The sequence below is a fragment of the Camelus dromedarius genome, chromosome X, assembly GCF_036321535.1.
Source record: "Camelus dromedarius isolate mCamDro1 chromosome X, mCamDro1.pat, whole genome shotgun sequence".
In the NCBI taxonomy this organism is placed as follows: domain Eukaryota; kingdom Metazoa; phylum Chordata; class Mammalia; order Artiodactyla; family Camelidae; genus Camelus; species Camelus dromedarius.
Window position 1 is genome coordinate 90,766,554 of NC_087472.1, and position 13,946 is coordinate 90,780,499.

At 40.2% G+C, this 13,946-nt stretch overlaps 1 protein-coding gene across 14 annotated transcripts in view; it reads left to right on the forward strand.

Annotated features, from left to right (window-relative positions):
• DMD (dystrophin) overlaps positions 1-13,946 on the forward strand; it is a 1,947,932-nt gene that overhangs the window by 1,845,082 nt on the left and 88,904 nt on the right. For all 14 annotated transcript variants that reach the window (XM_064483309.1, XM_031445593.2, XM_064483311.1 and 11 more), the window contains 2 exons: positions 9,415-9,616; positions 11,770-11,855. In XM_064483309.1, coding sequence (XP_064339379.1) covers positions 9,415-9,616; positions 11,770-11,855 — 288 coding nt within the window. The remainder of the gene's footprint in view (positions 1-9,414; positions 9,617-11,769; positions 11,856-13,946) is intronic.

The window sequence follows — 13,946 nt, forward strand, 5'->3', positions numbered from 1 at the left end:
GAGAAGTTGTGGTCAGAGAGCAGCAGAGACAACTATTATTTCAGGAGTGGAATAGTTCAGCTGGTTAGGTCTAGGATATGCTCATTGGAGTGGGTGGCAGAGGTGGACTAGATGTGAATTTCCATGGAGATGAAATAGGAAGTTAAGGAACCAAGAGGCTAGAGTGATGCACGAGTCATCCTTGCCAATGTTGAAATCACCCAGAATTGGGGGCCAGAACTGAGGAGGAGCGGAGGGCTGTGAGCGCTGGCTGCCAAGTCTTCGGGAATAGAGGCGTCTGACCAGGGGGTCTGCAGAGCCTAGCAGTAAGATAATCGAGGAGTGTTGCTGGTGTGCGGTTTTTTACCTGGAGATGGAGAAGAAATGGCCTGGAAGTGAAATGATTTGGAAAGAGAGAGTAGGCTCTTCCTCTCTTTATCTTGGTCTCTCCAGTGCTTAGCACAAAGCCCGGCACAGAGAAGGGCTTAATATGTTTTCATGGAATGGATGCATGAATTGAGAGTAAATTAGGCTTCCATTTCCTTATAGCTTATAGTCTTAAGCTATCATTTTTCAGCTGTGTAGCTCCCAAGCCTAAGTGGTTTTTAAAGGGCTCCCCAGGCCTAGGATTTCCTTGGGGACCTCTTAATGTACCAGAGCTGGAAAGAGGCAATTTGAGGTGGGGTAGAGTCAGAGGGCTGGATGGAGAAAGTCTTCTGCCTCTTTTTCTTCTTCTGTACCTGCCGCATCCTAGGCGTGCTGCTGCCTTCCCCTGATACAGGGGCAGTTATGAGATGGTTATTGTAAAGGGCTGTAGTATACAGTCCTGTGAGGTTCAGAAGAGATAATCAGCTGTTCTGGGTTATACTATGAAAAAGCCTCAAAGCAGACTAGATTGAAAAACCCTTTCCATAATGATTCTCTGGCCTTGGATTTAGGCATTATTCAGTTCTCCTTTTAAAAACTGTTTGTATTCACATATGCGTCTGATTGTCTATTATTTCAATTTATGTAACAGTTTCCAATAATGTTGGGAAAACAGGGGAATTTGATATTATAAAAAATTTTGGCCATCGGCAGTTATAACCTGGTAATAAAGTTAAGCTCTGAATGTGGAATGTAGAATTTCCTTTTAAACAGATTTGAAATTCTCAGCATTTCGTTTCTAAGCATGACTTTTCTCATATTTGAAAAAAATATTTCTCATATTTGAAAGGTTTAGGCACAGCAAAATTAGGGTATATTTATCTAAATTAAGTACTAGATTCTCAAGAACGGTAGAAGGGTTCCACATGTAGTATGAATATAAAGTTCACCCATCCTTTTATTATTGAAAACATGCCTGGTCACATTACTTAACTGTTCAGTAGATGATTTCAGCATTTCCTCTTAATTTTAGATTTGCTTAGGTTTATCTTTCAGCCTTTTCGTCATTCTATGCCTACAAAGCCATGATAAAGAGCTATTGTCTGTGGTACAGGCAAACAAAACTTGTCCTGGCCAGCTTTTCCAACTGAAGGTCGCTTCTGCTAACTATTACTATAATGAAAATTAATGATGTTATCTCAGTGATTTCCTGATGCCAGTGAAGAGTTTGAATTACAGATGCCTTAGAAAGTACACAGTGCTACTGCCATTAAGCACTTGGTCTTATTTTTTTCACATATCAAAGCTTCAATATTGCAGAAACCTGAATACCTCACTTTTCTCCACTATAGAGAATTTACTGTTTAAGTCTAGAGCATCACCATTGGCCTGTAATGTCCCCAGTTTGTAAGCGGTTTAATGTTGCATGACTCCATACTGCCTTTCAAGGCATTGTGAATGAAAATTAAACTCCACAGAAAGACAGAGACAAAGAGAAAACCTGGGTAAGAAGGATTTATAAGCTGGTTCATGTGGCTGAGACCCCAGTGAAAGTTGTGAAGAAGATAATCTTAGCTTTTTATTTCTCCTTCTCTAGTTCCAATGACAGCCTATAGGTTTGTGGCTTCTAAAATTAAAAATATAGCCAACATCTAAGAGCAGAAATAAAAATGCACTTAACAAAGCACATGTATTTAGTTTATTAGTGTGGGATGCGTTGGAGACAGCCCAAACCATAGGGCTAAATATACTGCAGTTGATAAATGTGACACATATTCTGCAAACAAGAAATAGAACTATTTGCTTCTGTTCAGCAGCTAAATCACCAATGGAGAGATTTTGTACAGCCTAGAGTGAGTTGTCTGAATAGAGGCACAACAGCCAGACTCATCCTTACTGCGAGAAACCAGGTTTAAAAAGGTGCTCCCTTCTTGGTAAATGCACCTCACCTTTGAGAGGGCACTTAAACGTGGCATTACATAGGGCTTGGTTGCTAAAGGAGAATCACAGGACTCAGGATAACATGGCTTGCAAATCTAGTCTCTTGCAGGAGAAGGTACAATAGGGCAGCAGCATTAAAGTCAGGCTCTGCGGGCTACCTCACAGCAAGGGGACCCGAGAGGCCAGTGCAATTATTTTGTCCCTTCCTCACAAAAACCTACTTCTCCCGTATACCGTACATTATTCCTCACATAGGTTGGAGGCCAGGTCTCTGTTATTTCAGAATTCAAAATACCTTGAGGACAGAGCCAAACAAATTTCTCTGCTTACGTGATTTGACAGATGTTGGTACCCAAAGAGAGGGGTCCCATAATAGGATCTCTCCACCTCCCAGGGGAAGCACTGTAGTCCTGCTTAAAATGTAGCCGATACCCATGAGTTGCACACTGAGGGAAAGAAGGGTTGGTCTCAGTCATGGTGCTGGAGCTGTTAGGGAGCGCTTTGTAGGTTCCACTTTCCGCTTATCATTGGTTCCGTTTCTTGTTGCCGTCCTTATCTTTCCTCCTGGAATTGGATTCCACGTGTTCTTTTTGCACTAGGAGGTCTTTTCCATCAGTTTCTCTTGTCTCATTCAAAGCAAATTCTTCCTGGCCAGGTAGTCCTCACCCAGCTCCTAATTCTCCTAAGGTTCTTTTATTTCAACATTCTTTGGTCCAGCGGACATGTTGTTGCTGTTGTGTGTACTAGCATCTTTACTATAAGTAGGAAATAAAATTGAGAAACAAAAATGTGGAGTCTCCCAGGGTAACATCATATGAATAGTAGTCACTCCTAAATGAACTGGTTTGGGTATGCCAGAGAAATTTCTGTAACCACCCATGTCCAATTTCTGGCTTTTGACCTTAGGCCAATGACAACATAAACTTGCTCTGTTGAGGACACAGAGACAAGTGCACCTGACCACAGTAACAGTGTGACAATTAACCGGATCAGTGGCCATGGGTTTTGTGTTTCTTGAGCAGAGGACCTCATGAATATTAAGTATTCGTGTGTATTGAGCATATCCTGGATAATTAGTGCCTGTTGCACATTTGGTATACAATATACTTGTCGTACTCAGGTGCCTCTGGAATAATAGGTATCTCTTGGTCCTTCAGTCCCTTTCTATCCCTTCCTATGTTTAACATTAGCATGCCATTCTTACCATTTATACACAACACATCTCATAAATTCTGTCCATGTCAAACTTCTATGCTCAAAACATCTTAAAAGGTTTCACCTATGATTTACAGACTACAAACTACTTGATCATTTAAAATGGAATTGAAAACGCTGAATAGTAAATGCATGTTGTAACAACCATATTAGCAACTTAATCCAGACTTTTATGTGGAAACTTTAATACAAAGAAAACAAGTGTAAACAATAAATCTGAATGTCTGAGTGACAAAAAAATTGTTTTGCTTTTCAATCTCAGGGAATTAGGCCCACCAAATTAAATTGAATTTTTTCTCAGTGATCCAAACATCCCAATTGTCCTGCCACTGGTTTGTAGCTTTCCTCACACTAACAAAACAGTATGTTTTTTTTTTTTTTTACACAGAATGTTATGACAGATGAGGCATATAGCATGTAAACTTGCTGTAACATACCCAATACCTTTTGTAATCCTTCATCATCACAGCTAATGACCACACAATGTTCATTCAGATTAGTATACATCAGTGTTCTCCAGATATGACTGGGTAAATATTCCCACAGGGTACTTTCCAACACAGGTGCTTAATAGCAGATATACGCTGTGAAACAAGCACCAAAAGACATAACCACTTTAATATTGCTTCATGGAGTCATGGTCACAGTCAGAACTGCCATCTCTTCACCCAGTGTGTTTGATAGATTGGCCAGCTGTCCTGCTCACTTCTTGGCTCTTTAAAAGGGCATCTGAGTCATAGCTAAGGGAGCATTTTATTCTCTTATTTTGAGCCTCTTTCTAGGCACCAGCATTATGTTAGATTTTCCCTTTTTAACACCCATTTGGTGGCTTTCTTCCCTTCAGTAACAATCTTATCTTTCTTCCTTACTGTTAAATTTTAATCCAAACTTTCTCCCTCAACACAAAGTATGTCCCCTGGGTTCAGCCACTGGACTAGTCCATGTTTACCTGATAGCAAGACAAGACCTGCCTGGGCGTCCCCTTCAGTCTTGTCCCAATTTCTGATAAGGGGTCACATTGGTTCCATACAGAAAAATGGGGTTATCCTGTCCACTAGGCAATAAAACATTTGTGACACTGAGCCCCAATTAGGCAAGGTGTGGGGAAGGGGGAATCCATTCCATCAATCCCTGCGGAATTCTTGCACTTACCTTCCAACTGAGAGCCATACTGTGTTTGAGAATGTTACCAGCCTTTGATTAATTGTAGTCCTAGTCCAGGGACTACTAGTATGGCATGGAAAAAGAAAATTGTGGTGAAATAGGAACACCTGTAAGTTCCCCACTTGAATTATCTTTTTCAGCCTAATTGGTCTCACAGGTGCAGCGCATTTATCAAAGGCGCTAGTTGCCCAGGTTCCTTTCTTGGAACTCCACCTGCAGGCCAGAGAGGGTGACGCTCAATGGAAGGAGATTCTGAACTTAAATTTGAGTTTTTGCTCTGCAACCAAGGAATTGAATTTTTAGCAGACTTACCATCAGCTTGCTGTCCTCTTAAAATCCATTCTTTTAGCTCCTAGAGTTTAGGTTCCACCGTTTCCAGATTCCATCAGAAAGTTTCAAAGCCTATGCTACTTCAAACCAAGGGTAGGTTGGCAGCCAGCATCAATGGTTCCTTTCCATTCCTTTTATCAGAATCATCTGTTTTCCTTTTCAAATAATGCCTTGCCCATATTTTCAGCTAAGAATGAATTTGGGTCTTCTAAACAATCTCAAGTCTGGCACTAATTGCTCTGGGGTGTGACAGTTAAGCTCAACAGCTGATGAGGACTCACAGAACTCAAATGACAGTTTACTACTGTAGAAAGGAAAAGCTTACGGTATACCAACAACATTAAAATAAGAATATGCATCACAACCACAGGCTGCTTCCCAGCAGAGGGTCTGGAGAGGCCAAGTACAAGCTCCAAGCACCCCCTCTCTATCAGGACCAAACCAGGGTGCAATTTCTCTCTTAGATCAAGAACCACCAAGGTGAGCACACACCACTTTAGAAACCAGGGAGCACGAATGGAAGTCTCAGCCAGGATTGCTTACAGCCTGCTGGTAACCTGGGCATATTCTTCCTAAGTAGCCAGTCCCAAACCCAGTGGCTTCCGTGGTCCTCACCGAGAGCAGGTAAAAATGGCCAGTGTTACTGGCTAGCAGTAAACAATTGTGATAACCTGTAACCCGTGGCTACCCATCAACACAATGAGTCACTTCTTTTCATTGCTTTGATCAAGGCTTTCCATTGTGTAGCTGTTTTGGCAAAACATCTCATGCCAGCTTCAGAGCCTCTGGAATTAACCCTCACAGCAAAGATAGCTGCATCAAAGTGCATTGACTTTGTTGGTGGGCAAAGATTTGCTTGGAAAGTGCTTCAGCCTGAAGTGTAAGCTGCCTATAGAATGATGTTATACCCACAGCAGCCTCCTCTTCCCACAGACACCTGCTGCCTGGGCAGAAAAGTCAGCAGACACATAGCAGTTATCCCACCATTACCCACCCACCCCTGTCTCTGTCTGTACGAATTATCTTACAGAACTGTTTATACGTTAACACGGAGCATCCAGGTTGACTAATGGGATGAGCCCTAGGCTTTGTGGGCACCATCGGACTTACTTAAACAACTTTTTGCTGCTGCTTTTTTCTCCCGGTATTATCACTAGTAGAGAATGCCGAGTGGTTTTCTTTTTCTCTAAAGGACTCCTGCCGCCCACCTTTCTGCTTTTCAGCGTGTACCTCCATGTGTCCCGCCATAATACCGAGAGCAAGTCTCTGCCTTCCCGGTCTCAGTTTTCCCAGCTGCAAAATTATTCTAAATGTGCTTTCTGGTTCTCACTAGGATTCTGTAAAAGACAAGAAAAAAAAAAAAAACCTGCCTCAGCTCCTCACTTGTGGTATGTGTAGAAAGGATAGAATTAGCATTTGAACCTAGAATGTCGAGAGGCTCACCGGGCACAACCAGCACCTTGGGTACCGCTAATGGGATCCTGTGCTTGACAGCCCCACCCCCACCCCACTTCACCCCGTTTCCTTCATGTTCTGCTTTTCCTGCACAGCAGCAGGGGTCCTGGAAAGCTGGTCATTTTTCTCTAGTCCCCACCCTCTCGTACCCCCACAGCCCCGATGCATGAGGGGTACCACCCAGTGGTCCCTGTTCTTCAGTGGCGTCAAAACCTACAGCATCCTCTACTGTCAAAATAACCTTTGAAGAGAGGGTATATTAGAACATACTCAGGTTTTTATATAGCTTTAAAATATATTCCCTAGTGAGTACACTCAAGGAGATACATTTTTCCTCTAATGGAAATTCCTAGCTTGAGGTAAAAGGATCATTTTACGAAATTGTGTCTGCTGGTTGCTTGTTGAAGCTTCTAGAAACAGCTAATCATTTTGTTTACTGTTTCATCGAAAAATCTCAATGTATTCTTTAAGATGCTCATTTTGAACAGTAAAGTGTATGTTTGTGCGACAATTAAATTGTCCTGATCGATCTTCTCACCTCTTTTCAAGTCCATAGTGTCGGTTATATACATCTAAATAGGAGTCTTTTTAAAATTGTTTCATGAAGGCGGGATTTTGTTTGATATGTTTGTTTTGGGAAATGTGTTCTCCAGTCTAATGTGATGGATCGTTCTTCTGTTTAAGCATGTCCAGTTTTAGCAAAGCACACTGCACAATATTTCTCTGCTAACGATGTCATCTCCTACTCCTGCTATTTCCGAGCAATTGCTGTGCTCCCCTCTGGAGCTATTTATGCTCCCAATTTCCTATTCTGTGTGTTACCATTTACCTGTACAGAGAGAAGAGTAGACTCGATCAAAAGAAATTCGTGCCGTTTGGCTGTTGGTTATTTGTTTCCGTCACACAGGGAAATTAGACTCTTAATACAACAGTGAGTCTAAAAATTCTCACTTGTTCTTACATCCTTGGCTATAAAGCAAAATATGTGTAATGATTAAGGCGGAGTACCAAAAAAGAAAATAATAGAAAAACTTCAAAACACGCATAGCTTCCTTCAATATATAAAGAAACATGTTGAGAATATTGGTAGTTGGAGGGAATCCATTCCTCTCTCCTACTCATGGAAATGGTTTGCTGCATTTCTTTTTTTTTTTTTTTTTTAATGGAAGTACTGCGGGTTGAACCCAGGACCTCATGCATGTTAAGCATGCGCTTTCCCACTGGGCTATTACCCTTCCCCTGCGTGCTGCATTCCTAAATGTTCTCACTACCTACACCTGCAGATGTGCTCGGAGGGAATCGAGCACACAGAGAGTGGAATGGGAGTCTTTTGTCTCTGCACCTCTCTGGTCTCCCTTACAGTCCCTGCTCAGCCTTCCCGGCCTCCTGCTCTGCTTGCATTGTTTGTTGTTTTTTTTTTTTTTTTTTTTCAATTCTTTATTCTTTTTCCTACCTACCTCCCTCTGAAATCAAGCTACATTCCTTTCTGCCACTTTACACAGTCTCAGCTTCCATGTGAAGAGGTCATTTCTTTATCTTGGGAGTATTTGTAAGCAAAAGGAGTCAGGGCTTGGCTTTGATAGGGTGAGTGCTGGGCCAGGGCATTGAAGGAAAAGTGGCCCTTGGAAGCGCAGAGCTTTACTCACTGGGATGAAAGACAAAGGAAAAAAAACAAAACAAAACCTCCTGTTCCCACCACTGGGTCTCCTTCGTGCTTCTAGGGAAACTTCAAAGGCTACTATTTCCCTTTTTTAAAAGAGAAAAACATGCACTACATAGGTATTAACCTACATGGGTATTAACCACTATTTTTGGGTTTTGTCCTTAGCGTTTAATTAGAACTAACTACAAATAGTAACCAGTAAAATGCCTTAAAGCCTTAAATTTGCATCTGTTTAGTGTCGGGCAAGCTGTTTACTGACGGAGATGGCCGTGTTTATCTGCAGTTACATTTACAATTGTGTTGCCTCCTCCCCTTAGATGCGTGAGAGATTTGCTTAATTACTATTGATTCTTTATCTCAAAGGACTGAGAATTCAAACCAGAGTTTAGATGTATAAGGTGTTATAAAAGCAATGTTGTTGCATTTCCAATTTGGCTAATAAATTGGCTTTAGAGAAAAGCATCTCTCCGTGACACTTGGGAGTATGCTTACGATTTGCTGTTGTTGGACAAGGTTGAGATTTCACTTTTGATAAATGTTTGTCTTTCAGCATATGATTAAATATCACCTCAGATCAAGGCAACCTCCCCCCCACACACCAGACTTACAAAGTTCTTAGAGGACTTGAAAAGTACGTCGTAGAATATAATTTGAAGGTGAAAGGAGAAATAAGTGAGCCTTGCTTCTAAAAGCTGGATACATTATGCAGTTACTTTGGTTTGCCTATAGAAAATTTTCGTGAAGTTGATTGTTTTTTTATCTCACGTTAAAGTAGCAGAGAGATTAGGAGACGACTGATCTTTCAAGGAGAAAAACCCTTAATGGTTATAAATGCATAGCTGGAAACAGAGTTTACACAACCCTAACCATACAGATTAATCAAACTGACCTTCTCTGATACTAATATAACAAAGTATTGTCGGAAACTCTTTGGGAACCTCTAGTAAAATAGTTTTCTTCTGATTCAGGTGGAAATGACTCTGTTTCCTTGGAATACTGCAGGTCCCCTTAACTCCCAGTTATTTCCCAGCACCATGGGAATGAGAACTGTCTCTCTGCCCACATCTTTTTACCCAAGGCCAGTGAGCCTTGAGAACAACCTTGGAGCCTGAATACTCATCACACTCACCCAACTTAGAGCTGTGGGATGAAAACAAAACACTTTAATAAAAGAGGGTAGGGTTTGGGTTTGGTGTTTACTGAAAAGGTCCAAGACAACCCAACCAGGATTTACAAAAGAAAAACAGTGAAAGGAGCATTTTCCCCTTTGAATCATTTGTGATTTTTTGCGGCTTTTGCAGTGGATCTCTTGAGCCTGTCAGCTGCATGTGATGCCTTGGACCAGCACAACCTCAAGCAAAATGACCAGCCCATGGACATCCTGCAGATCATTAATTGTCTGACGACTATTTATGATCGCCTTGAGCAAGAGCACAACAATCTGGTCAACGTCCCTCTCTGCGTGGATATGTGTCTCAATTGGCTGCTGAATGTTTATGACACGTACGTATGGCAGGCTTTTTCCAGACTCTGCCACAGGAGGCTTAGTTTACAGAATGGTGCTGGTGTAATTAGGATCACAACAGGGCTCCAGTCTAGAAATATGGTCCTCAAGATGAAAGTTTCATGAAGCCGTGTGACCTAATGCTGTTCCTGTGATTAATCATTTTTGCGCTTAATGGAACGAGAAAATATTTTGATAAGCTAGGAGGTAAAAGCTAGAACGTAGGTTGCTCTCAGACTGGAAAACAAAACCCTGAGATACTCATTTTTCAAATAGTACAATGAGTCACCATGTAGCCATTGGTTCTTTTCATTTCTTGCCTCTCCGGGGGTGGCTGCCTCTCTCCGGCAGAAATGGATGTGCTCCTGGAGATGCTGACACACCTGTCACCAGATCTGAATAATGATACTTGGCAGATTTTTGCAGAAGAGTGTAAATTGATAAGCCAAAAAAAAAGAAAAAAAAAACCCCAAAAAAGAAAAACAAGCCCTTTAAAAGCAGCAAAGTAAGCCCCTCAAACTGAAGGCTTTTATTTATTTATATATACATGGATTTACGAAGTTTCAGTTTGGCACCTCCATTCATCCCTCTCTTAGAGACTACTTGTTGATTTCTTTTGCATTGCACACGGGAAAGCTCCCCAGGTATTGTCTTGAGCTTAATGAAGGCAGTTGAGGAAGGGAGCAGAAGGAATCGGTCTTAATTTTGACTGAATTCTTAGGCCTCAAAATTATTCAATGCCCGATTCCACATGTCAACAAGAACATATTCCACGTTTGGGAATCTGGGAAGGTTTCCTGAAAGGAGTTGCACAGCAACTGTTTTGCCTTCTCCTTTGCTGTAGATGTCTACCACCTCCTGGATTAAAATGTACACCTTTTTTTTCTGTGTTATTTTGATAAGGTGTTGCTTTTTAAATTCCAGGGTCACTGGGCTATTGAATTCTGATCATTATTTACCAAGCCCTTGAACATGTTTGAATTTTAATTATTGATTATACTTCCATTTGCTTTGATAGGGTTTCTATTCAGGTCTTCCCTCAAATGTATTTTGGCACCATTTTCTTTGTAGATGATCTGTGAATGGATTCTGAGTATATAACTTCCCTCCTCCATGCCTGGAAATTATTTGGGGGGCAATTTTAACTCCTTGAAGACCTGAGTTACTGTATAAAGTTTATTTGCTAAACTTTGATTTGCCTTTTCAAAGAGGGGGAAAGATAAAATCTTCCAATGATAGGACTTTTGTGAATATATTAGGACCCAGGATTTCTCTTTGACTAATGGATTCAGTAAATTGAAAGTTCAACATGCTGTTCACCGAAAATAACTACTGGGACCTATCCTTTGCAATTATTCTACGGACTTTTTTTTAACTGACATACAAGGTTCAGTTTCTTTTCATAACAAAATAAAAAGCTGAAAATTCTCAAAAGACGTTTTCTACAAAATGGAAAACTTTTCATTCTTTTAACTTGTTTGCCATGGATATAATGAACTTGTTAATAGATTTGTCATGTGGAATGCTTTATATGTAAACTGAAAGCATACGTGTGTTAAAACATTGCCCTAGCAATAGGTTATTTTTAAATTACTTTTTAAGGTCATCTATTTGAGTGCTCTCTAATAGATTGTATCACTTTTCTTATGGAGATAAATGTTCATATTTTATATTGTGTCATGTAGCCTGAAGTAATTAATTTTCTTCTCAATAAGGGTCAATCTGATGAAAATCTAAATGAGTGTTGAAGAGGGCAGAGCAGTTAGTTGTTGGTAATTTTTTGCCTTCAATAACCAAAGTAGATAATTTCTTAGTACATGGTAGTAATTCTTCCACTTACTGACATAAACCTAGATGGCTCTCCATAGATGAATAGAAGGATATTTTTTCTTATTTAATGTAGAGAAATTCTCACCATTCAAGTAAGGGCTTTTAAGAACTGAAAACTTGGTTAATTGGTTGAGTTGGTAAACTTTCCATCGCATTCTAGGTCATCAGCCAAACAGATAATGAACTCAGGAATGTTCTTAATTGTCTTAATAAAACAGCGGTCAATAGAGTTCCCATATCCAATTTTTTTTTCTTAACTAAGATGTGTTTACTGTTTAGTAAAATGGCAGTAACTGTTTTCTGGTTTGGTTATTCATAATAGGGGACGAACGGGGCGGATCCGGGTCCTGTCTTTTAAAACTGGCATCATTTCTCTGTGTAAAGCACATTTGGAAGACAAGTACAGATGTAAGTCATGTATATTAACTCTGTATTCTTTTATTAATGTTGGCTAATTACCCCAGTTCTAGAGGGGGAATGACATAGTGTTCTTATTTGACTGCAGGTTCCTCATGTAAGATGTAGAACTACTTTTAGACTGTCATAAAAATTGGTTTGTGCCGTTCCCTGTCAGAAATTAAATTGTAGGCATTTAAATAGAGAATGAGGATTAACTTCTCGAGTCCGAGTATTATTTTACATTACATTGACTGTGTCTGAATAAAACACTTGTCCCTCAGGGATAAAGTCTGATTTCCTAACCCCTTTGTCTAAGTCAGAAAAATAAATGTGAAGGTTTAATCCGTGCACTTGCCTTGCCTTTGGAGTCTTATTTAAAGAATACTGTCTGGCATTCACGTTCAAAAAACATTGCTTATTTTATAATCATCTTACTGCAAGTTGTACTGACATGTCCACTTCTGTGATGTGATTAACATTTTATTATTTGAGAGATAGCTTGCCATTTCTTACCAGGTAAATATCACCTTATAAAATTTCCTTTTGATTAGCCATTGGGCCCTTCTGCTGAAAACTGTAAATCAAATTAAAAGCAAATGCTGGAAGAGGGATGGTTGAGATTACTAAGCAACCATTCATTCCCATTGTGAAGCAGTGTACTTGTTTCTCCCCTTTAAATGCTTGTGAGAAGTCTTTTCGGTAGGAAGATTAAACAAACCTAGTCTGTCGTCTCTTTTCCCTTAAGGCCTAGCCACACAGGGATGAGGAGATGTGCTGAGCTTAAGCACAGGCAGGAGATAAAAGAGATTGAATTCCTCCAAAGCCACTCTGTGTCCTACTGCTCATTTCCCCCCTAGGAGTAAACCACAAAATACACAAGCTCTTTTAGCTCTCACTTTTATGTAGTTTCCACTGAGTTTTCTCATCCTAAGAACCCAAGGAAAAATAACGGAACAGCTTTTGTTAACCATTTAAAACTGTATTTGGGGATAAAATAGAATATTTCTGCAGGCTTTCCTCCTTTAAATGCTGTAGTTACTTGTTATAGGTTAGCTTTTACGCTAACGTTGCCAATGGTATGGTTCCAGCGCATCGTGGTACCAAATTGGTTCCTCAAGGACGCTTCCAGCCTGTGTGTCAAATAACTACTAAGAGGGAACATGTTTGAGGTTTGCAAAACAAAAATGTTAACTTCAAACTGGGATATTTGAAGAGAATTCATAATTTTGAAATTATGTGTGTGTTTTGGAGAGATGAGGAAAGGCTGTGTATGAGATCTCACTGTTCTTATTGGCGTCTTCAGTATCTCGTTAAAACATTTCATTTCTGAGAGATGAAAGTGTGCTCTTGAGTAGGCTAAGCTTTCTTGGATTTAGTTTTTTGGCAACTTCTATTTGAATGCAAGGTAGGATTAAACTAATTTTACTTCTGAGAACAAACCATATGTTGCAGGTGTTTGGTATAGTCATACCTTCTGTGAATCCACATATATTGGGCACCCGCAGTCCTCCAAATGCAACTCTTCCACTCTACATGTTTCTGGCTCACAGGTGACAAAGAGATGGTCCCTGCCCTCAAGGGGATATCAATCTTCAGCCCCAAAGACAGACACATATTAAATCAGTGACACTGTAAAGTGATTTGAGCTAATTACAAATACGTACAGCATCCTGTGGGAACACATAGGAGAAAATAATTGTATGACTTCATAAAGAAGCCCCGATTTTGGAACATTTTTGAATCTGATGTCCACAGGGGATAGAGCCTTGGGCCAGTACTGTGATTCTTAATGCTAAAACATTTATTGCATGATAGTGGTCACATCCTATATATATTTTCCAAATGATTATGTTCTCGCTTAGGAAAAATTCATGTGTCAAAACTGTATATAAACTCATTTCTTGCAGGGCTACAGTTTATTTAAAATCTGTCACACTTCGTATATACACAGTGATGATTAACTTGATCCCCCCAAATAATAAATGTCCAGATTAGTGTACAGTAGAAGTAGCTTCTCTGTGGAAATGTTGGCTGTTCTTGAGAATTGGTACTGGAGTTGAGTTGGTCGTTAGGTTCTGCCGGCATCTACTTGGTCCTGCT